The 25,910-nt window shown below is 44.8% G+C and overlaps 1 protein-coding gene across 1 annotated transcript in view; it reads left to right on the top strand.

Moving 5' to 3' along the window:
- The window catches only part of LOC148008419 (uncharacterized), a 199,828-nt gene that overhangs the window by 162,911 nt on the left and 11,007 nt on the right, over positions 1 to 25,910 (top strand). Inside the window, exon 6 of the mRNA XM_087674241.1 lies at positions 6,192 to 6,320. Coding sequence (XP_087530367.1) covers positions 6,192 to 6,320 — 129 coding nt within the window. The remainder of the gene's footprint in view (positions 1 to 6,191; positions 6,321 to 25,910) is intronic.

Below are 25,910 nucleotides of genomic sequence, written 5' to 3'. Positions count from 1 at the left end.
CAGAGCTAGAGCTAAAAGAAACAACGATCTTTGGTCAAGTCGTAGGATACTCCCCGTCCAAGGCTCTAGCTTCACTCCACGCTGCGCATTGGCACTGCGCAAATCATGGAGGCGATTCTCATGGGGTAAGGGATCTTCACGGTATGACTCACCTCGACAGACGCAACCCAGGAGTTGGTGGCCAGTTCACCCTATGCCTCCACGAAGGGGATCATTTACATGGTCCCTTGGTACAATGGTTTCATAGTGGAGGCATTCGGGCTCCATAAGAGTTTCCTTAGACACCAGATCACCCTACTCTTCCCCGGATTGGCGATAGAGTATCGTCAACTTGTGGAAGACTTTGGACGGCTCTTCGGCACAATCTGTCCCGCCTCTTTTGCGGACGAAGTGACAGCTGTTGCAGGAGTCCCGAAGTTACGGGTGGCAGTGAAAGAGATAAAGAACATACCACAATTTCTAGAGATTGAGGTAGGCGCACACTCCTTTAGGCAGCAAGTTATTGTGACGGGGCATTGCCTACATTGCCATGACTTTGGGATCTGGCAGCAGAGTGCACGCGCTTTGGAGCCAAGGCAGCTTCGCCGACAAGCCCACAGGTGGACATAGACAGCTTTACACGGGTCCAGAGACGTCAAAGAGGGAGACGGCAAGGGGAGCCATAGTCAGCCCCTCAGACACAACCACGGCAACAGGGAGCAGAAGGGCGAGCGTCACCCCCCGGTAGAACACCACGAGACCCCTTTTTCCTCGCCCCACCCGGCAGGACCACAAGCCTACACATCCACCCCCCAAAGAGGCATCACAGGCGACCTCACCCGAGGGCCCACATCCCCCACCCCCTTCCCCACGGCTCCCCCCCCCCCCCCAACCCTAGTCCATAGCCCCCACCCTCCGGAACTACCGGCCCTACCCCACACCCATTGTGTGCCTGCGACCATCCCACCACCCTTCGATCCTCCCCCTCTCCACCACCACCCCTCCTGGTTGACCAGTACCCTTGATCCCCACCCAGCACAAGCGACCCCCCCTCCCCTTACCCATCCCCCCCTCCCCACAGAAGGTGAGGAGCCCCATATACCGACATCCTCCACTCACCGGAAATCTACCCCCCCCCAGCCACCGGCTCTTCCGTCCATGCCACCCATCACACTTTCCCGAGACAGGCGCAGCTGCTATCACAGGAGTTCTTTCACAGTGGGCTGTGGTCTTACCTAAGAGTTCGGAGCGCAGAGAGTTCCCACTACCCTTGGAGGTGGGACTCTTCGTGGTACATAAGTCAAGGAGCGGCAAGGTTCATCTACTGGCACCACCAGATGGACCAAACTACGCCTTCTTCCTTCAGACATCTCACACGAGATTGGGGGTCGACCCAAATAGAGGAGGAGGTGAAGAGCCAGGTGGCAGATCACATCTCCTAGTGGATGGGAGAAGGTGGATTGGCACTCTTCCAGCAATGACCAGGCTGCATGATGGACATTAACTAATGGGCTGGGCCTGAGATCCCACATGTGAGCATTATCTTTTGAGCCCTTCTGCAATGTAGAGCCCCAATGGATGTGATCGAGTGGCCCCTGGCACAGGCAGCCCGTTTCTACCAATGCACAGAGTCTCGCCTCTCCCTGGTGGTACCACGAGGCACATCCATCACCCCCATGGTCCGGGCCAGAGGACTACCATGGGGGAATGGAGCTCACCGTCCGCCAAGCGTATGCACGCACAGCATCCCCATCCCTTGACACAATGCAAGCTCTGACCTTCCCCGCGTCCCTCCATCACCATCACCCCCTGTCCGCTCCATCATCCTCCTTATCCCCTTCTTCATCCTCAACCTATTCCTATGGCCACCACCATCAATGGCTCGGCAAGCGTCTGCTGGTTCGTAGATGATGTGCTTATTAGTCTACTGGTCATTTGCCCCAAATGGCGAGCAAGACAGGAGAGTTTTGGACTACCCTTAGCAACCACAAGTTTATCATTGGATAGTAGTGGGTGACTTTAACCTGGTGGAGGCCTCGGAAGATACGAGAAGTAGATACACAGAGACCATCAGAGGAGGAGAGCAAGCTGCTTTGGGAGGAGCTTTTATTCCAAATTAGAGGATAGGACCCATGGTTCAAAGCAGAATTTATCAGGTCTATGTGCTCTCTTCATTTCTCTAGGAGCAATGGGGTAGGAAGAGCTATCACTTTTTCCAGGATTGACCAGTTGTTTGTGGATGATTGGACCTGCAATAGGGGCAGTCCAGTTGGCATTGTACCTTGCATGACCCTCTCGCATCACGCACGAATTGAGCTAGATTTTTTTTGAGAGAGTTGGAGGAGCCCACTCCAATGTCAAGATTCCAGTGATCTTAGAGAGTTGGTCTCACAGATTTGGAAATCTAGATAATCCTCAAACAGATGGGCAGCTAGAGACTAGTATGGTAGAGCATGAGGAGGGTGGTTAGAGAGAGGATGAGCAGAAAAATCATGGTGCTTTTTACAGAGGAGCTGGAGAAGGCACTTTGGGCACTACCCTTGAGCAAGTGCCAAGGAGAAGGTGGATTGGATAAGTCCTTTATGAGCTATAGGGATCTCATCAGCACAAGCCTCATCTTAGCTCCTCCCGAGATTCTGGCATTAGGGGTTTGTGAGAGAGACTTTCTGAGGGACTGATCCACCTCATTCTTAACGAAAGTGGAGATAGATTGGAGATCACACAATGGAGGACGATCACCTTTCTTGGAACTACCTATAAGATCCTTGTGAAGGTGATCAGTCTTAGACTAGCCTCATGGATGCCAAACATTTTTCACCTCACCCAAATCAATTTTGTTCAAGAGTGCAACATCTTCATCTTTTTGGGAGCCCATTGCTCTTGCTCGATCTAGGAACTAGGACCTTATTATGCTCCTTCTCAACTTTGAGAAGGTATATGACTGTGTGGATTGGGAGTTCTTCAAGGGCACGATGCTAAGGGTGGGATCCTGAACAGTGGGTTAAGGGAGTAGCGACTCTCTATTCATCAACACATAGCCAAGTTATGACTGGGGGAGGCAGAGGAGAGAGTTGTAGCATCCAAAGATCATTACCCATTAGCCCCCTTCTTGTTTCTACTTGTAGTAGAGGCCAAAATGAGCTCCTTGAGAGATGGATCCAAGGGTATCAAAGGCCTCAAGCTACCCATCCCTCAATTGGAGAAGCTTCTTGATGTGGAATTTGCTGGTGACACAGAAATTTTTGGTGTTTGGGATTACGGAAGTTTTAGGGCCTTTGCAATGGCCATAGAGATGTTTTGCAGAGTAGCAAGTGCCTCAATTAGTTGACACAAGTCCTATGGTTTCAGGGTATGTAACATTGGGCATTCGGAATGGCAACCACAGGAGAATTTCACACGGGTTCCCACAGAACCATGGTGATATATCTTGGATGCCATGTGGGGATTGACGTCACCTTAGAGTAGCAATTGGCACCTCTTCTTCTAAGTAGTAGATAAAAGTTCCTATATTGGAGCCTGTGAGGCTCTCGTTAGCAGGGAGAGCAGTGGTTGCCAACTAGGTCCTTCTTGTGACCATGTGGTACATCACTTCCTATTGGGCATGCTCCACATCTTGCATTGGATAGGTGAAGTGAGTTATCGAGAACTTTATTTGGTTAGGATGAGATGGGAGTCTAGCTAGAGTGAAGATGGCTTGGGATATCATCATACAAGCCAAGTCTAGAGGAGACTTGGGGATCATAGACCTAGATTGCTAGAGTAAACCCTTATTGGCCAAGCTCATTGTCAGGGGCCTTCTTCCAAGCAAGGAGCTTTGGAAGAAGCTTTTGATAGGGAGGCTTCAGTCCATCACACCTACACTAGATTTTTCAAGAGATCAGGACCAAAGGCCTAGGGAGGAGCTTTGAAGTCAGATTTGTAGGCTGCTATTATGAGAGCATGGAAATTCGTTTCTTCTAGCCTTCATCAACTACCACCGACTACCTTCGAAGAGAAGAGGAGGAAGTCCCTTCTCTTCAATCACCATTTGAGTTTAGATTCAGACCACACCCTTGAACAGAGTGCTCACCTTTTATGGGGAAGATTCTCTATACAGGTCATTGCCTCAGTGGGAGGCTGGTTCACATTTCAGGACCTACCATAGGAGATTCAGAGGCAAAGACTACTGGGTCTCGTGGGAGCTAGAGCTATGATTGAGGTTGTGACAGAGGGAGTACCTCCTAAGTGGCGGATGGATACAGACACTTCTAAGACCTATGTTGGTCTTGTTCCAGAGGGGGACGTCCTTCTAGTGGCAGCCACTGTGACTAGCAAAGATAGGGCATTCAATTTTCAAGTAGAGGAGGGTGGATGGCTCCAGCGAGAGATAGTCCATTCAATTTTCAAGTATAGGAGGACGGACGCCTAGAGCAAGGGGACTTGGATCTCATGGAGTTCACAGGATGCTCCAGCAAAGGATCAAAATAGTGTCACACTTCAAGAGGAAGTGGCACATTGACCCAGACCTAGGCACTTGTCTTATTGACATTTGGAGATATTGGGCTTATCAGAAGAGGTCTTTATAGAGACTACAATGGGATCTAGGACAGTGGGTGTGGACAGATCCTTTTCTTCACATATCATGTGGCATGGCCTTCTTTGGCTACACTAATAGGCTTGGGAGGAGGATAGAGATGCATGAGATCAGAGCAGAGCCAACAGCCACCTCCCATTAGCACACAAAGGGCATCTCAGAGCATTTCTTATCAAACTTTTGAAGGAGGCTAGATGAGAGCTCTAGGCCTAGGAAGAAATCCCTCTTCCTGTGGTGATTTGCTCACAGGAGCTTAGTAGTTAGCACTTGGCTTGGATGTGGTAGGCACCCAGTGGCATGTGTGAGATGTGGTGAGGCAGAAGAGACCCATAGACATTGCATATGAAATTGTCCCAAAGCTCAAGACGTTTGGAGGAGAGCCCTTAGGATGGCATTCCATGGCACAATAGAGTCCATGGTTGTGACCAGGGCTATAGCTTGGGTTGTAGATAGAGACCCAGAATGTGGATATGAGGATGTTTAGGGGAGCAGGTCTTTCCTTGTTATTGGACAGCATTTGAGCAGGATATTCACTTCAAACTTCTTACAGGTGCAATGGACTCAAGAACATGTTAAAGGATGAGGGGGAGGAGAGAGGTCCTCATGTGGAACTGGACTGGTGCATTTTTTTTTAACAACCCCTTGGATGATTTGACATTATAATCCACCAGATTGGTTGTTCACACAACCATTGTACTTTTAATGTACTTAGACACTCTCTATGGAATTACTTTGTACTTTCTAATTTACCTCGGAGATTTTCTGCAAGGTGTTATTAGCAGATCTTTCTTGCCTGGGGAAAAAACAAGAGTTTATTTCCCAGTACTAATATAAAGTATTACAATTTGAAAAGTGGCTGACCAGAAGCCATTATTGTTGAAGGCACTCGACATGGTAGTGCATTGTTGCTTTGGAACTGCCAAGTCTTGTTAGTCTAGCTATCATCTGAGCTCTTCACAAAAGTTGCACCAACTGACTTGAATAATGTTGAGATTTGGATCAACCATGGGCATTAGCAATGGTGAGTGCCCTTGGAAGAAATTGAAGAGGCACCCTAGTCAGTTTGATTTTATGGAACTTATTGGCAGCGGGACTGTCTGTATAACCTTTCCTCGTAGACTGATTACGGGGAGCAGAAGGAACCATAGTACACGCAGCATGCTGTGAAGAGAACATTTCTTTCGTGCACATATACGTGCGCATGGGATCCTGTGACATAGTAGGCCCAGAATCCGGCAGACCAGCATCGAAATTTTTACCTTTTTTGGGACGTGTCTCTATCTAGTCATTGGTACGGGAATCCAAGTTTTAGTTGGGCTTTTAATGTAAATGAAATATTCCAGTTGCATTGGTGGAGGTTGACATGACAAGGCATTTGTTTGCAACTTTAGTTAACTGGGCAACTGATTATGTTGAATCGATGGATGGCATTATCTGACATATTAAATTCTTGAATGATGTATAGAATCTGACTTGGAGTTCGGCTGTCTGCACACCATCATTCTTAACTTTTTGTGCATGTTATTTGTCCTTTGATTAGTGTGAATAATGTGAAACAATTGAGAGTTTCTCCTATTTATGATGTGCTTGTAGGGTTCCTTCTGATAAATTTCATGTTTTGTTGTGGATTTGGTGTCAGCTTAGGGGAGTGCCATGTTGGTTACAAAAGACTGGAGTTTCCTGATTTGAAGATTAGTGTAATTGGTGGGCGTCCGTTTTCTTCTGGAGGGCCAACCTTTGGACCAGCTTATGACATAGTCTGTAAAAGGTGCTTTTTCTCATACTGATGTTAGCTTAGTCTGTAAAAGGTGCCTTCTCCCATATTGATGTTAAACATGAATGTGGGGAGGATCCTCGTGCAACTATGATAAATTGCAGCTTCAATATTCTAACATAATTCATATCTGTTTGCTATATGTACACCCCAAAGTTCCTTAAAGGCCACAAAAGGAAAATATAGTTGCATATGATGAAAGTTCTGTTGTAAACTGTGCCTATTGCTTCTTACTGGTCCATTAATCAAGTCAGAATCAAGGAGAGCATTACCTTGGAGTATCAGAAGTTGCCAGTATCTCAGAAAAGTTAATCTGTGTATCAGGAAGAAGTGGTAGGTGTGTGTGGCACAGTATCTCAGAAACTGCTCATTGAGCTAATAAGCTGCACTGCTCTCCAGTACTTGCAATTTTCAAGGTCAACCAACTAGTAATTGGTGAGCCATCATACATTGGAGCTAACATTGGAATCCATAGGCAGTAGAAAAAGTCTACCAGCATGCTTCAAATGCTTGCAGTAACTTTCAACTTTATCCAGTGGTTCATTCGCCAATCCTTCACACAGTGAAAAGCAAAACTCTCTAACTCAAGCATATGATATATCTTTTTGTTAAAAAACTTCCTCCCCACAAGATATGAGATGATGAGATCATAATAATGCCTGCAAATTCTATGACTGCCTTGGAGGATATACAGCTTACACTGTTCAGCAAGACAACGATGAAAGAGAAAATGTACCTTTGTTACTCAGTAAATAGGGGCATACTTAAGCCAAAGGTGTTTCTCATAATATCATAGCTACCAGGAACCAAAAATGGGCAGCAGCATAGGAACAGGGAGGGCCCATTCTGTGAATGGAAGGTATTTAAAAATAGGTAAAATCAAGATTTGCTTGTATTCCGACATATATACTTTACAAGATTTGTTCATATTCCAATATAAACACTTAAAAAGTATGCAAAGATAACTTTAAAGACCATAGTACATTAGAGAAGAACACTATTCCAAGTTGAAACTTGAGTGGCCATCTGGCTACCATGGCTTTCACATCTTGGCAAGATTGCCTCTTGTATATCTGATCATTCGTTAATTTCAGCAACCTTCATTTTGTTTGTTTGTTTGTGTGTGTGTGTGTGTGTGTGTGTGTGAAACAAAGAAAGAAAGAAAGTTATGTTAACGTATACAAAGGCCCAATGGGCCTATGAGACCCAAATGTTACTTATGAAAATTCAGGGAAATTTCCCATGTCCCAAAATAGCTGACATCTAGCTATGACTATCTAAATGGAAAATAAACAGTGAATAATATATAGCTGATGAGTACAAAATGATGTCTAAGAAAAATACAGTGTGGAACTGCACAAGGGGGGGAGAGAAAGAAAGAAAGATATATTAATGTCTACATAAGGGGGGGCCTATGAGACAAAATCCAGAGTACATCCATGTCTAATGTCTTCTCATCAGTAAGGTAAAGATAACATTACAAATAAGTGGGTGGCCTATGAAACAATACTGAAAATAACTATACGATGGGACTATACTAGGGTTGAACCATGTGTAGTGTTGTTCCATCAATAGAAAAGAAAAAGGAAAGGAAAGGAGAACCAGATCTAATAGAACCATGTACAAAAGTGTGGTGGAGACTATGGGCTGTAGCTGATCTCAAGATCTGCACATGATCTCAGCTATGATGCGATCCCTAGCTGCTTCACTGATATTCCTGGTGGTGAGTCTTCAGTGTCTCGTGATAATGGCTCTAATCCGACTATGGTGTGGCCTCCTCGGACGTGGTCCTGGTAGACGGGGTCGTCGTGCTCGACGAAGGGAAATGGCTCTATCCAATGTGACTCCACGGCGTGGCCTATAAGGTCAGATCTTTAAAAGGCTTCAGCTAATCAGATCTGGACAGAGATTGTGCATCCTCTTCATGGGAGATGGGAGAGAATACATGGCAGTTCAGAGACTATGAATAAGAGGAGAGATGCCTTTCTCAGGACACGGGATTGTGGCACCTTTTTCCTCTTCTAGACCCACATGGTCTAGCATTATAGACCTCTTGATTGGCTATTCACTCAAGCTTTGTAATATACTTCCCCTTGTTATATAATTTTTTTAATGGAAGTCCCTTACGGGGCTGCTTTGTACTTGGTTTTTTTCCTTGGGACATTTTGTTCCAAGGTGTGTTAATAGAATTTTTACTTTTCTCTCGAAAAAAGAAAAAGGTGTATTGTATAAGGATCAAAAATCACCATTGGTTGGTCACCAAAGTCAATGTTGTTTGGGGCTTACATAAATCTAAGGCTTGGTGGAAAATGACTATAATGGAAGGTTGGCTAAACAAGACTCCATTCAAGTGTAAAGTCTTTCTTTTGAGAGCAATGATTTGTGGACTTCCCCTTTCTTCGGCTCTTTCTAAATCTCGATGGCAATTTTTTATTTTGCACTACTTCTATGGGGTCCTCTCATGACAAATTTATTTCTTGCCCCATGGCCAAAAAAATCTGGTTCTTCTTGTCTAATATTTGGAGAGCTATAGTTGGTGGGCCATCTTTGTACCCCTTTGACTAGATCTTTTCTAAGGCACGAATTCCCACTCCTATGCAGCTGCATATGAAGATATTGTTCGACTTTCTCAGATTTTGGGGCTGTTGGCATAACTAGGTTATCCGGGATGCATTCTTTTTTGATTCAGCCTTTCGTGTCCAGGGACATATCAAGGCTCAAGGGTCTTCTGAATTGGTAGCTAGATCTTATTCCACATGCAAACATTCTCCCTAGGGAGGACTCGGTTCCTTGGCAAATGACAATTTCTTCTGTTCCTTTGCCGTGACTCTTGTATTCCATGTGATTTGATATAATGTAACTACTCATTGAGAGAGAGGTAAGATAAGATAAGATAAGATCTATTAATGTCTCTCTAAAAGGCCAAAATGGCCTATGAGACCATAACCAATACAATTGGTATCATCCTCTCTCATCAGAGAAGAAGAGATATATGTGTAGGTCTACATGGTAGATTGGATGAGAAGTATGGAAAAACTAAGTTTAAAAAGATTAAAAAGAGTGTAGAGTATCTCCCCCTCAGTCTATGGAATCCACCAAGACTCTGAAAGCTACCTCTGACTGAGTCAACACGCCAATCTGCATCTGTAACGAGCAATCGTGATGCGAATGTGATGCATATGGGCATGCCTATGTTGCTAAGTAGGTACTCTAGGTTGTCATGCTCTACGTAGTGTTGTAGCTCTGTCAACTGCGATGCTGCCTGATGATGCCCCTCGATGACGCCTATCAGTAGGAGATGTAGTGTCTAGGGTGGCAGCGGCGGGGGGTTCAAGTATACTGAAAAAGTCTGTAATTGCTCTCTAGAGGGGTGGATGAGGCTGGGGTCGCCTCCTATCCCATAACAATACTGCTCTGCGCCGTTGGATCTCCAATAAGAAAAGGCCCAAACATCTTTGGTTCTCATAGTCCATCACCCATCTTAGTGGTCTAAAGCCCTCCTTAAAGAGACAATGATAGCGGCCTCGGATATCATAGTATACAATACATCTACAAATGTGGTGCTCCTCCGTTTCTGGCTCCCATTCACAAAGCTGGCACATCCTCTCATTGGTTGCAACATGTCTCCATCGACCTATCTCAATCATCAGCAATGCGATGAGATGAAAATTTGACCAATAGCAACTCAGAGTCCGTGAGAAAGTTGAGCGTCCATGTATCTCGACCTCACTATGAAACTATCATGAGAAAACTGCAAGAAGTGACATTGGTATTGTGCCATTTTTGTGCCTAATGGGAAAGGGGGATTTGGACCAAGTCCTTTCTATCTCCACTTTAGTGATGTCTGCTCTGATCACTCTATTCAACTCTCCATGACTGAGACTCAAAGTAGGGAGTCAAGGCTGTAATTGAATGGTGGATGAGATGAAAATTTGACCAATAGCAACTCAGAGTCCGTGAGAAAGTTGAGCATCCATGTATCTCGACCTCACTATGAAACTATCATGAGAAAACTGCAAGAAGTGACATTGGTATTGTGCCATTTTTGTGCCTAATGGGAAAGGGGGATTTGGACCAAGTCCTTTCTATCTCCACTTTAGTGATGTCTGCTCTGATCACTCTATTCAACTCTCCATGACTGAGACTCAAAGTAGGGAGTCAAGGCTGTAATCGAATGGTGGCAATCTATGTGTACTCATGCCATGTAAGTTCAGCCACATGCTCATATGTGCATACCAATAGTGTCTATCTCCCTCTGTTGCAAGCTGTCTTGAAGACTCTAGAGCTAGTCTAGCATATTGGTCTTTAGGGAGCTGCCATATCCTCTGGAGGAAAGTAATTGCTTGTAATAATGCCTCAACTACCATGGGTGCAGCGCGCAATTCTGCTCGGATGATCTCTTGTGGTATTGAGGCTTTTGCCCTTATCATATGTACTATCATCATGACCAGCGGTCTTTGCATATGTTCCCATCCATCATAATGTTGTACTTCCGGTCCATCACAGTCCATAAGTGGCATCTGTCTAGTATGATAAAGGCTTGGGCCCCAAATGGCTGCCCTATAGAGTAGTGTGGGCATAACTAAAGTGTCAAAAAGCGACAATTTGATACGAGGCTCTTGAAACTCTATGTATGCACACAGCCGCTCTAGAGTACCCAAAGCTGCATATGCCCGTGCAAGCCTAGCCTCTGAAGTCTCCTTCCATGAAAATTGTGGCCCTTTGAAGTGATCCCGAGGTATACATATTGTCTAACCATTTCCACAGGTTGACCGTCATACATAAAGTGATACTCTGAGCGTGTCACACAAGCGGGCGAGGTGTTAAAGGCCATAATTTTAGTCTTTCCAAGATTAACCTTAACATTGCAGCTAAGAAACGTGTTTCTTTGAATTTGAAACTTACGAAACGTTTCTTAACGTTTTTGAGAGTAAAAAACGTGGGTGTTTTTATTTATTTTTATTTTTTAGGTGAGTTGGAACCCAAAACATGGTTTCTTTGACAAAAACTATTGGGCAATGTTAAACATGATGATGATGATGTATAATGACTTGTGAGGGCTGAAGATTTTGAACAAGAGATTGATTTTTTTGTGATTTTGTTTAGTTATTGGACTTTGTCAATCTAGTATCTATTCTTGTCTTGAGATTTAAATATTATATGACTTTAGTCTCATTTATGAGTTATTTATGATATATTACGATTCATTCTCGATTTTGACATTTTGTCAGTTTGTTTTGAAATGAGAATCATGATGTTGCAACTTGACTCAGTCCATATTATAGATAGGCTATTTACATGTTAATTTCAATTTTCTTTGTATGATATGTATGAATCGTAATGTTTGAGTTCTAAACCATAGTATAGCTTGTCCAAAGACTAACTTTGATATAAGTGACAAGTCAATAATGAATCATGGATATGTAACGTATAATGTATTATTCTCAATTGACTCTATTATCACTCAAGCTCAATTAGCCATTTTTTGTTTAAGAGAGAGTTCCATAGAGGTGTAGAATCTCTTTTCCCAGTCAAAACTATTAAAAATCCCTATATATAAAAAAACCTGTGTTTCTTATTTTACCCCCTCTTGAAAGAAACTTACGAAACATGTTTCTAACGTTTCGTTTCTAAACATTTTTTACGTTTCTGGCTGCTATGAACGTTAAGACCTGCACACGACTAGTCGGGTCCACCCATCCATCGAATAGTGTTAGTGTAATAACCATCCACCCACTTTCCATGCACACACCTGGCGTGCTTAATTATTTAATTAAGTTCTACCACATTGTTAAATATATAAAATCAGATTCCTTAATTATTCCTTTAAGCAGTGTTCATTGAGCGCATTTAAACATATACACAAAAACAATGAAAACAATCCTTTCAAAACACTCAAGGCATTAATCTTTTCAAGAATCCGCTCTGCTAGTGGATCTGATCAAGAACTGAAGGTCGATCTGATCCCGGCAGCTCCTGCGACAATGTCGACTGCTCCCCTTGCACTTGGGCGCCGCCTGTAACCTCCTCGCCAGTTGCGACTTGCCCACCAGCTTTGATCTGCTGCCCATCAACTTGGATGTGCGCCCTCCTGCTCCAAACCTGTTGGCTGCTTCACGCCGCCTGTCAGGGCCCACCTGAGCAACGCCACCCCTTGCGCATGGACCACCAGTTGACGCCACCCTACAGACGCCAGCTCCGTCTACTGCAACTCGCACGCCTCAAGCTGTAGCAAGGCTTCACCAGGCCTGAGACATCCAGCATTTGAGGCAACCTTGCCGTCAACCCTGCCTCACCAACCCTACCGTCCCCCCCTTTCACCCTGCTGGCCAACTGCCGCTGCCGCCAACTCCCTATTCCTACTGCCGCCTCACCTTCCACCTCCTATCACAACCGCCTCCTCTATCCCACCACAGCCGCCTCCCTGGCTCACAGTAATCACCCTACCTACCACGCCTTAACCGGCTTTGCCCGCTCTCTCTCTTCGCTTCACAGCCATGGACACTTCCTCAGCCTCCTCATCCACCCTTGCAGCCTTCGTAAGATTCCTTGCACAAGCAACATCCATCTCCCCTTCCCCCACACAACCCCAATAGGCAGACCAGTGGCTATACCCTACGCCAACAGACCAGGAAGCATTCGCACCACCAACATATGGAGCTAGCGTATCGCCCGAGATTGCAACTGGTCCTTCACCATCCCTAGGGGGTTCCTGTGCAGCCCCTTGCATACACGGCCGATGCCTTTCCACCGATCCGCTTTGCTCCGGACAAAGAGGTGGTAGTCAGGGAGAGAGTGATAGCCCTACAAGCATCATCGTTGGCCTGCAAAATGGTTGGAGATCGTCCGCCTATCCACAGCCTTAAGGACTCCATCCAGTCTGCTCTTACCAACACCCAAGTGAGGATCACGCAAGTGGTGCCCCTTGGAAAGGGACGCTTCAGACTCTAGTTGAGCTCACCTGAGCAGATGGAGGTAGCGCTTGCTACTAGCCCGCTTGATGTCAAGACCTCAGTAGCATACTTTGACAGATGGATCGAGGACCGGGACTATTCATTGCTTGGAGATGGCACTGCCATTACCATCTCTTTTCCTGGCCTTGATGAGTATTTTACGCCATACCTTTCTAAGATTGGCAATGCATTCGGCCACGTCATACAGAGGGATAGGACTTTTGCTAACGGAATCTCAGAAGGCCCACATAGATACCCATCGGTCCGAGTGATAATACCCACAGAGTCTTTGCAATGCCTTCCCCAGAATATTAGGATTCCCTCCATTCACGGGGGCTTTCTTATCCAGCCAGTCTCTTATACAGGCCTCCTTGGTCAGTGCTTTGCTTGCAGGATGATTGGACATCTTGCAGCTGAATGCCCCAGGACACGTCAATGCCAGACCTCCTTCAGGGATGAGGGAGGTGGTAGACCTGAGACGCATCAGAGGAGTGATGCAGAGCACCAGAGACGGCGCAAGGCTAGACAGAGGAGGAGACAGCTCCAGCGAAGAGAGCGCGTTGATGAGAGGCAGAGGCACGAGGGCCTAGAGCCGAGACGGTGGAGAGTGATCAGGGACCTCAGGCCGTTAGCCCATGCAAAGCCACTGCAGCCCCCCACTGCTCCCATAGACGCTCCTCTGGATGCCCAAGAGCCAGAGGTCCCACAGCCACTAATAGGGGCAGCACTGCAGATGGATGTGATTCAGCCCACGGAGGCAGCAACACCAGTAGCCTCTCAGGAGCTACAACAGGCTCCAGATACGCCACAGTCCCCTAGACCATTGCTCCATCAGGTGGAGCTTCCCGAGCTTAGCCCATCTCAGGTACCCGACACACAACGGGCAGGGGAGGCTGTGATAGCCCAGGTGGAGCTTCCCTAGACCATTGCTCCATCAGGTGGAGCTTCCCAAGCTTAGCCCGCCACAGTCCCGCCACAGTCCCCTAGACCATTGCTCCATCAGGTGGAGCTTCCCGAGCTTAGCCCATCTCAGGTACCCGACACACAACGGGCAGGGGAGGCTGTGATAGCCCAGGACAGTGAGCAGGAGGTAGAGGACTCAGATGCCTACTCTGAGGACTTCCCCCCATTACACCCCACAGCAAAGAGAGCGGAGAGGACACATGATCGGGTATATACGAGGAAGCAACAGAGGCAGGCATGGGCTGTACAGCCACGCCAGTCCGAGAGGTTGAGGCACACTCCATGAGGATACTCTCATGGAATGTACAAGGCTTCAGAGATCGTCACTTTAGGCAGGGCCGGAGCCTCATGCGACAGGATCTGCACAAAGCTCTAGTAGGAGGATCGATTGATTTTCTTATGTTACAGGAGCACCATCTCTCGACAGACAGAATATCCCGATGTTGCGGGAAGCTATTGCCAAGTCAGAGTCACACTTACTGGGCAGCAGCTGTAGGTGCTACCGAGATACATGCTGGAGTATGTATATGTGTTGGGGAGCAATGGACTCAGTCGGTATATAGGGCTGGGGTATTCTGATTCCAAGGAGAGCCATGTGGGTCTCGGTGAGAGTGGAGGAGGCACTCATTGGTTTGTTGACCATGTACGCCCCGAATGGCCAACAAAACAGGAGACAGTTTTGGACCACCCTCAATCAGTCTCTACCACAGGTTGATCAGTGGATGGTAGGGGGTGACTTTAACATGGTGGAGGCTCTTGAGGACAGGAGAGGCAAATGCACAGAAATCATTAGGGGAGGAGAGCAGGCTGCTTGGGAGGAGTTCTTATTCCAGATTAGAGGCCAAGACCCATGGTTCACAGCAGAGTTTGGTAGGACCACAGGTTCACTTCAGTTCTCCAGGAGAGACAGGGCGATAGGAGCCAGGACTTTCTCCAGGATTGATCGACTTTATGTGGATGATTGGGCCTGCGACAGAGGTGGCCTTACAGGCATCATACCTGGCATGACCCTCTCAGACAACTCACCAATTCAGATACTTCTTCTTGAGAGAGTAGGGGGACCCCATTCCAGTGTCAGGATTCCATAGCACTTGTTTTATGAGGATGATCTTAGAGAAACAGTCACACAGTGTTGGAGATCTAGACCCTTCTCAGCTGGACGGGCAGCTACTGACTTGGATGAGAGCTTACAGGAGATTAGTTCCCTCTTCAGAGAGGAGGCCACAAGGAGGAGACAGAGCCTTCTAGAGAACGAAAGAGCTGCTAGGGCATCATTGGTTGCCTTACAGAGAGAGGAGGAGAGACGGCCAGGATGCAGATGGATAGTTGAGAGGATGCACACCGCCAGGGCAGAGTTGACTCCATGAGGGAAGCTAGATCAGAGTACATATTTCATGCGAGAGCCTCTTTTTGGAATCAGTCTAGGGACAGGGTTAATAGGGATTTTTTCTGCACCACAGGGCCTAAACACTGCAGACAAGGGGGTTGGAGACTCAGGAGAGCTGATGGATCCATTGCACAGGGCCCTCTAGAGGCGAGACAGGTGGCCACACAATACTATACATCCCTACTAGGATCCACCACTATACCCCCTAGATATGAGAGAGAGAGAAGCAGTTTGGCAGAGCATGCAGAGAGTGGTTACAGACAGGATGAGCAGAAATCTGATGGCCCATTTTACAGAGGAGGAGTTGGAGAAGGCACTTCGGGCACTACCCTCAGGCAAGTGTCCAGGGGAAGATGGACTAGATAAATCCTTCTTTGTGAGCTACTGGGATCTTATCAAAAAAGGCCTTCACTCAGCCTTTCAGGAGATTATGGCATCAGGGACTATGCCAAAGGACTCTCTAAGGGGCTGATTCATCTTATCCTGAAAGGAAGTGGAGATAGATTGGAGATCACACAGTGGAGACCGATCACCTTGCTTGGAACTGCCTATAAGATCCTCGCAAAGGCGATTAGTCTCAGGCTGGCACCATTGATGTCAGATATTATACACCCCACATAGACAGGATTCATCCGAGAGCGTAGCATCTTGGACAACATCTTCACCTTTTGGGAGATCACAGCTTTGGCTAGATCCAAGAGGCAAGACCTTATTGTGCTCCTTCTCGACTTTGAGAAGGCATATGATTGCGTGGATTGGGAGTTCCTGGAGGGCACAATGCTGAGGATGGGCTTTCCAAAGCAATGGGTCAAGGGTATAGCGGCTCTCTATTCTTCAGCACTTAGCCAGGTAATGGCTGGAGGGGCAAGAGGAGATAGATTCAGCATCCATAGATCAGTTAGACAAGGATGTCCACTTGCTCCGTTCTTGTTTCTATTTGTAGCAGAGGCCGTAAGTTCCTTCTTGAGAGACAGATCTACAGGTATCAGAGGCATCAGACTACCCATCCTTGAATTTGAGGAGCTTCTTGATGTGGAGTTTGTTGATGATACAGCAATTTACTTGGATGGGAACAAGGGTAACTTTAGAGCCTTTGTAACAACCATGGAGACATTTTGCAAAGCATCAGGAGCACTAATTAATTGGCACAAATCCTTTGGATTTTGGATATGCGACACTAGACAGCCAGAGTGGTGACCACATGAGGATTTCACATGGGTTCCCCGTGGGACCATTGTGAGATATCTCGGATGCGATGTGGGGATTGACATTACCTCAAAGCAGTAGCTGGCACCCCCTACTTTTGAGCATCAGACAGAAGCTTTTGTATTGGAGCTCGGTGAGACTCTCGTTGGCAGGAAGAGTAGTGGTTGCCAACCAAGTTCGTCTTGTGACCATGTGGTACATCACTTCTTGTTGGGCATTCTCTAGTTCGTGTATTGGCCAGGTGAAACGCCTCATCAGGAATTTCATTTGGTTAGGAGGGGATGGAAGACCAGCCAGAGCAAAGGTGGCTTGGGATGTCATCATACAGCCTAGATCCAGAGGAGGGTTGGGGATCATAGACCCAGATAGTCAGAGCAAAGCCTTATTGGTCAAGCTCACTGTTAGGGGTCTACTTCCAAGTGAGGAGCCTTGGAAGAAACTTCTGATGGGGAGGCTAGAGGACTTGACACCTATACATGCAGGACCATGGGAGCCCAGCATTCACTTGGATATTTCAGGAGATCAGTACCAAAGATTTAGGGAGGAGCTTCGAGGTCAAATTTGCAGCTGCCATTATTAGAGCTTGGAGATCTGTATCTCCAGGACTCCACCAGCTCCTTCCGACTATTGAAGAGAAGAGGAGACAGCCTCTTCTTTTTAATCATTATTTGAGATCAGAGTCAAGCCACACCATTGGGCAGCGGACACACTTATCATGGGGGAGATTCTCTTTATAGGTCGCTACATAAGTGGGGGAGTGGCTTGCATTTCAGGAGTTACCACATGAGACCCAAAGGCAGAGATTACATGGTCTTAGGGGAGCTAGGGCTATGATTGAGGCCGTGATGGAAGGGGTTCCTCCAGATTGGCAAACTGAAACAGCTTCCTCTCAGACGACTTTTTTTTGGTAGAGCCTCCAAACCGACCACTGCACATTCACGGTGATGGTTAGATGTAATTCCAAATAGGATTCTCCTTCAACTCTTGCCCATCCACCGCCGCATCCAATCACTCAGACCTTTCAACGCAGAGGCTGGGGGTTTTACATGAAACCTCAACCTTTGCATGCACCGCCAATGGATGATAAACGGACTCCTGATTCTGCTTTGCACTTTGATACACGTGGAAGGCTTGTGCCTCCTCGAGATGTTCTCCGTTCACAGCAACAGCAGTTTCCTTCCTGTTCTTCGATTTTGTTGGCTTACAGAGAGCAGATCTTGTAGATGTAATTCAAAGCGAAATGGAGAGATTCCAGGCAGCTAAGGCTATTGATGTAAAAGGGAAAGGGAAAGCGCCGGTTCAATAGTTTGTCTCATTTGTGATTTATCATGAGAATTGATTTGTGGAATATGAAAGGTATTTCTTCGGCCAGCAAGCAGTATCGGTTGTGGAAAGTTGTGTTAGCTGGAAATTGGGATGTTTTCTGTGCTATGGAGCATAAACAGCACACTTGGGCTGGATCTTCTTATGTATATAAGGATTATGTAGTCTTTTTTAGTGGTCGAGCTCCACATAAATCTGAAGTTATGTTGGCTGTCAAAGCTTCCTTGCAACCATCATTGGTTTCTCAGGACCCTCACGGCCGATTTGTGATTCTAGAAATACTTTATGAAGGAGAGTTTTTGTGGTTGGTGGGTGTGTATGCTCCTTCTATTGCAAGGGAACATCGTCAGCTCTAGGATGACTTGCACTGCCTTGCCATGGCTCGTCAAGGCTTTGTCATGGGTGATTTTAATGCATGTGTATCTTGGGATCAGGCGAATTCCCCTCATTCGGTCATGTTGGATGGTCCTGAGCGATAGGCTTGGGATGCTCTAGCAGCTGTGTCTTTGAAACAGGACTTGTGGTCCTGGATGTATCCATCACAACCGGGATATACTTATCATTCTTTTCAACATCCAAATACCTAGGCCAAATTGGATAGGATCTACATTTGCCAGAGCGATTCTTTTCTTCCTACAGTCATTGACATGTGGGTTGAAAGACACATGTCTTGTGAGTTCATTACCCTTTGGTCTTGGTAATGAGCCACAAACCGGTTCATGCATTTAAGGCTCTCCTTGCTCGTTTGCCTCTTTGTTTTAAGCAATCTTTTTTGCAACAAAATCAGTTTCTAGATGGTGTTCAGCAATTGATCGCTTCCTTTAGCTTGAGGGTCCTATCTGGAGGAATGGATGCATGGATTGTGTTTAGGAAAAATGCTCGAGCGTTTTCCAGAAAATATGGTATTCAACATGCTTCCTCTTCACAAGCCGAATTGCAGCATGCTCAATCTTTATTGGCTCATTCGTTGTCTCTAGGTCAATCAAGGGATTCCAATGATGAGCTGCTCACATGCATTGAGTGGTTGAAAGCTAGGGTTCATTCTCTTCGGGAAGAGGAATATGCAAAATTCAAATTGTTGGCCAAAGCCAAAGCTTTACATGACAATAACTGTCAATCCCATCAATATTTTGCTCGTCTACATCAGAAATATGCACAGGATAATATAGTGCATTTAATGGATGGGCAAGGTGTTATGGTGACTAATCCTGCTTCCATCATTCGGATGACTGTTGACTTGTATAGATCCTTGTTGGGTATGCAAGAGATTTTTTCAGATGTTGTTCACTCTACTCGCCGATATATTTGCAAGTTAGTTAGTAATCAAGTCAAACTTGAATGGGTGGATCTAATGGAGGCTGATATTTCAGAAGATGAAGTGGAACAAGTGCTGTCCCACTTGCCTCGAAGGAAAAGTCCTGGCTGGGATGGGCTGCCTAATGAGCTGTTTTCAGCCCATATGGAGCAGCTTAAGGACCCATTAACTCACCTGTGTCAGCAAGTGTGGAATTCTGGTATGATGCCTCCAGACTGGAAGATTGCTATCATTAGATTGCTACCCAAGTTTCCCTCTCCAACCTCTTTGAAACAATGGATACCCATTTTAGTTATGGGTTCCTTATATAAAATCTTCTCCAAAATCATTGCCAATAGATTGCAAAAGGTATTTCCACACCTAGTTCATCCACGTCAATACAGTTTCATTAAAGGCCGGAATATAATGCACAATATTTTGAATGTCCAATTGGGAATTGATTATGCCAAAGCTTTAGGCCAGCAGGTTGTTATGCTTTAGCTGGATATTGAGAAGGCATTTGATCATGTTAGCTGGTCCTTTTTGCGTCAATTGATGTCCACCATGGGATTCAGTCCTCGCATGATTTCTCTGGTAGATACCATTAGTCAGGGTGTTGTGGCTTGTATTGCACTTAATGGAGGGATCACAAAGAAAATCAACTTATCTTGGTCTGATAGGCTGAACCAATTCCAAGAGGGATTTCTTAGTCCAAGGAAGCAGTGGCAGAAAAAATGAAATCATACTGATCATAATACATTGAGCAACTTTAAGTCTGACATGTAGAGGCCAGCCTTGAGATTTCTTTCCAGTACATGAACCTATCATGAATCCGGGAGCCCATCCAATCCAGCAAGGCACGGGGAGCTACCTCCACACCAATAGGATATCCCAAGTGTCTGCTTATATTTCCCTTTGTGATCACAATGCCATGCCATCCCAAGGCCTGCAGATCATTCTCCGTACAGGAAATTAGAGTAGATTTTTTAGTATTAATATAAAGACCCGATGCCAAAGAAAAAAGATTCCACGCCACCATTGCCCGATTAACATTAGTACGATCAGCCTTGAGGAACATAAAAGAATCGTCTACCAAAGATTGACCCACAAGTTGGGTAGTAGAGGGAAGAGACAAGCCAACTATCTCGACTGTGGAAAAAGAAAGATAAGCGTTTGGGACAAGTTTGGATTTCGTGACAGCATGTGACCACTCTGAAAAGGATGGGGGGTGCAGCTTTGTTGGATATCAACATGCATATGGTTGCTTTGAGGCTAACCCTTTTGCAAGCCCTATGTGTACAGAGTCATCCTTTGGTCAGATATTGCTAAATTTTTCGTAGAAAAGACTTGCATATCTCATGGTAGCACGGTTATTCATGCTTCCTGGTGGCATGTGCTTAATTCCACGAGGCCTATTAAGGTCTCCCAGTCTTTTCTCCTTTCTCATTTAATTGCATCTTGGTAGGAGATGGTATGTTTTACAATTTGGCACCCTCTTGATAATTGTAAGGAGAAGAATTCGTTGCAAGTAGAAGTACTGGCTTCCTCCAGGTTGGTGGACTGGCTGGATAAAGATCTACTAAGAGACAAGTTTAATCGAATGGCTCGTTTGGGGTTACAGACCGTCCTTGATGGTGTTATTCCTGGGCAGCCCCGTCTTTATTCTTTTAGGCGTATACGTCAGTACTTCCGGGTGCCTCAGGAATATCATAACATTTGGTCATCCATACAGGATAGACTTCAGAGGTTCTCTCCTTTGCCGGCGTTACAGCCATTGTACCTAGGGCCTGACTAGATGTTTGTGCTTCCTAATGATTTCGAGAAGAGATCAGCTAATCAGATATATCATCAGATGGTGGAGGCCAAGAAATGGGTCACTAGGAAGGTTAATAAATTATGGCACATTCGGGATAGCAAAAGGAAATGGCAGGAAAGATTTATTCAGCTGTGGAAGTCTAAGGTTTCGTATCAAGGTAAAGTGTTCATGTGGAGGCTACTTATTGGGGGTCTTCCAACTGGGGATGTGCTACATGCCCGAAAGATTTCTGTTGCTCGTTGTGTATTCTGCACTACCTGTGATGAGACACTACTTCATCTCTTTGTCTCTTGCCCTATTGCTCGGCAGATTTGGAGTTTCATTTCCCGCATGTGGTCCTCCGTGACTTAGCACCGGATACTTGCTTGTTCGTGGATTATGGGAAACATGCCCTCTATGTCTTCTTTGCATTCAGATTATTCCTTATTTTTCCAGTTCCTTCGATGGACAGCCTTGTGGCATATTTGGCATACTCGGAATGCCTTTATTTTTTATTCGGTTTTGGGCATCCATGGTCATGTGGCCCGTGTTCGTGGTTTAGTGCTATGGCAGATCTCTTCTATGATGTCAGCTGACCTGGTTCTTCCTGATATCACTACTCCCTAGCTAGCTATTGTTCGCTCTACTCATGTTGTCCTTTCTATGTGATCTCTTTCTGTTGCTCATGTAGAAGGTTGCTCTAACAGCCTGATGGCTTCATTACCGTTGTTTCCTTCTTGTTTGGTTGGCCTAAAGGCGTGATGTAAATATTTCCCAACATTAATATACACTTATTCATGAAAAAGAGAGAGAGAGAGAGAATATAGATATGTTTTAGAGGCTGATATTCATGAGGATGAGGTTATGGATGTCGACCGCTCGGATGAGGGCCTCTACCAGAATCAGTGTGGCTGCTAACTCGGCTTTGATAATCTCATGTGGAACTGAGGCCTTACATCTAATCATCCTAGATATCATGGACACCAAGGGTCTCTCCATTGACCTCCATCTATTATCAGTGCACACTGATCTGGTGCGGTGGTCAAGATTGGGCCCCCAAATCTTCTATACTTCATATAGTGTGAATGTGACTAGTGTATCAAAGAGCCACAACTTTGTGTGAGGTTTCTAGAATGGTACCTATGAGCACATCCTCTCCAAACCACCTAGTGTTGTGTATCTGCGAGTTAGTCTTGTGTCTACTACCTTTCGCATAGAAAAGGTGGACCGTGTGAATAAGATTCCCAGGAATGTATAAGAATCATAGTTTCCAAAAACAATGTTTTGGGGCTACCGAAATGAGACGGCCATTTCTGGCTGTTTCCATTTCCAAAAAACGCCATTTTTGGCAAGTCTGGGGACAAGCAAGATAAAACCCTCTTTTTATGCTGCGTTTTCATTTTCACTTACACATTTTGCCTCTTGCCTAATCGTTTTCACCTGCTGCACCTGCACGAACTGCTGCAAATCTGCCCCAGCCTTCCCAATTGCTGCACACCAGCCCATGGTCACCTCAGAAACACTAAAAGCTCTCTCCTCAAAAGATAAGCTTCAACTATGAACATTCAGCCTGTTTTCCTGCAGATTTCAGAGCTGAATTTCTCAATTTTCAGTCAAGTTATATTTTTGGTCATGCCAATTGTGTGCACACTATTTCAGCCTTGTGTACCATTTGTTTGTGTTCATTCAGCCTATTTTGCTGCAGATTTCAGACCCGAATTTCTACAATTTCCAGGTAAGATATAATAAATCTTTAATCTTGCCAGCCATTGGTACACATTTTTAGGCTTATGTGTTGTGTCTTTGATGTTTGGGCAGCTTGCAGCTAACAAATTACCATGACCCCCGAACCTAATTGGCACCATCTTTTAAACTCTTACGAGGGGTCAAGTGGATCTAAAAAATGGAAATGTATTTATTGTGCCATGGTGAAAACGGGGAGTGTCACTATGTCACTAGGGTCAAAGACCATCTTGTTTATGTACCGAGAAGGGATACAGCTCCATGTGCAAATGTGCTAAGAGATGTGAAGCTTTCTCTTGATCTATGGAGGAGGCAATGGCTTGGCCTTCCAATGGTTGATGCAAAACAAGACCCAAGATGTAGCCACAACTCAATAGGAGGGTAGCACAATCTCCTTTGTGTCAGCTTGATGCTTTAGGTGCTTCTAAAGGTTCATTATAGAGGTCTAGCATACAAGCTACTGTGCAAAAGCAAGCCATAGCTGAGGCAACTCAAGAGTTGATGAGATTATTCATTAGGTGTGCCATTCCCTTCCATGTGGCTAAAACAAAGCAATAGAAGCAAACCATAAGAGCCATCAGCCGCATCTTTCGCTCATTTAGCCACCTTGAGCTCTTAAATCCCTCTACCACTAGGTTTGCCTACATCTTCATTGTGCTTGAGAGATTGGTGCGCATTCGCAAAAGGAGCTAGTGCGCAATATATGGTCTAATGAGTTCATGCAGTGGGACGAGTGTGATTTCCCAAAGACCATGGTATTTCAGTGCAATGTCATGAATGATACTTAGTGGAAAGAGGTGGAGGCTATGGTGAGAACTCTCAATCCTATCTATAGAGTGTTACGCGTCACTGATACAAAGGGTAGCACCATGGGTCTCCTTTATGATATATGGATAAGATAGAAAAGGCTCTCAAAAAGAACAACTTTTTGCCCTTAGATAAGTAACTATTTATTTTGCAAATTGATATTATATTTGATTAAGCATTTTTGAATTGATATTTCACATGTTTTTTCAATGTTAACATCTTGATTCTTTAGGATTGCTCAAATTAGCATCCTCTTTGGCAAGATGATAAGCATTGTGAGAGTGAGAAGCTAGAGAAGGGATTCATGGAGTATATGACAAATGTGACAGGTGGTGATGTGTCGATACTTCAAAGGATTGAGGATGACCTCTTAACATTCTGCAATGAGAGCTTGCATTTTGGTAAAGAGATTGGGAAGTTAAGAGAGACTCAATTTTAGCCTTGGTGAAAAAAGTATGGAAATTGTGTACCCACACTAGTAGTTTGCAATCCCAAGCATGTTTTATTATATATAATGTCATCGATATAATTTATTATCATTACATAGTTTAATTCTTATAGCTCCATTTATGTTTCTATTTGAATGATGACTTATAGAAACGAATTGCTATACGAGTGCTCTCACAAAACTATAGCTCAAGCCCTTGAGAGAAATTAGAGTACTTGGGCCCTTTTCCATACAAAGAAAAGGAATAAGCTTGCCACTGCTTAGTTAGAGAGGTTGGTCTTTTGTCATTGCAACCTCCAACTGCTTGAGAGAAATATCATTCATCCTGAGCCAATGCAAGTAATGATATTTATAATTTCCTAATAGTTTATAGTCTTTGACACTTGAATGCCAGTTTTAAAGCTGATATATTTCTCTTTTTCTATGTTAAATAAAACACAAGTAAATATTGACAACATCAATATAGAGAAGGTGAAGGTTATTTAAACATCACACTAGAGAAACACAACACATATACCATTCTCTATGAGAAGATGATAGCCCCAAGCCATACTACGCATAGCAAGACTGCTTCACAACGTCAGAGAGCCATCGATGGAGCTAGCACTTTAGGTATCCCAAGAGATTCAGGGACTTCTAATGCTTCTAGCTTATCAACTGATATGGATAGCGATGAGCCAGAGGAGGATCAGGATAATAGTACCTCTATTGGTGTAGATGATGCTTGTACAGATGCTTAATTTCACTTAGCTCATGTTTTTTTCCATGGCTGGCCAGTGACCCCTTATCATTTTGACATTTAGTCTTGACTCTTAAGTCTTTACATTGCCTTCTTTTAACATATCATGTATCTACTATGATCTATCACCACTCACATTGTCATGGGACTCATGAACTTGACTTTTGAGTTTTAAGTCATGATTCTTGGACAATAGATGTTATGATCTTGTGTTAAAAGTCAAGATTATTTAGTGACTCTAGCCTCTATTATGCCTAGTATGTGTATATATATGTTTATTTTTATGCATAAACACATATATTATTATTTATATTATAGTTTATTAATATTTTTAAAAAGGCCGTTCCCACAAAAATTTCAAGTGGCCAAAACTCCATTTCTTCCAGTTTCTGAAACTTCTATTTCCGAAATGCATGGAAACTATGATAAGAATCCACGTACTCCAACTCCTCCTGTCCATATGTGAGTTTAGGTGTTGATCTCCTTACCCACTGTGGTGTAGTATTAAATACCATCACCTTGATTCTACCAAGGTTCATTGAAACCCTACCGTCCAATACATAGGAGTGTAATGCATCCAGTTGTCTTTGTAGCCCTTTTGGAGAGTCAACTATCAATACAATGTCATCTACATATAGTAGGAGAGGTATCCAATTGCCAGCTAGTGGAGGTCTTCTATCTCCTCCGTGTGAGATATAATCAGCAATCCCATCAAATAATGTCAAAGAGAGGAGACTATGAAGCTATGCTAGGGTTTGCACTAAGGAAACACAGAAAGTACGACCACAACTGAAACACAAAGACTCAAATAGTGACGTGCAAAACTCAAACCCTAATGCAAGACTCAAAACGCCAAACGCAAAAACAGAAACACAAACAGGGAAATAAGAGAATCCTAAAGTGAATGAATTAGTGTAGTAAGTGAA

Source organism: Lygodium microphyllum, unplaced genomic scaffold (genome assembly GCF_053477565.2).
Source record: "Lygodium microphyllum isolate KBCC unplaced genomic scaffold, Lygodium_microphyllum_v1.1.10 scaffold_144, whole genome shotgun sequence".
NCBI classification, from domain to species: domain Eukaryota; kingdom Viridiplantae; phylum Streptophyta; class Polypodiopsida; order Schizaeales; family Lygodiaceae; genus Lygodium; species Lygodium microphyllum.
Note: the sequence above shows the minus strand (reverse complement) of the source record. Positions and strands in the feature narration are given on the sequence as shown.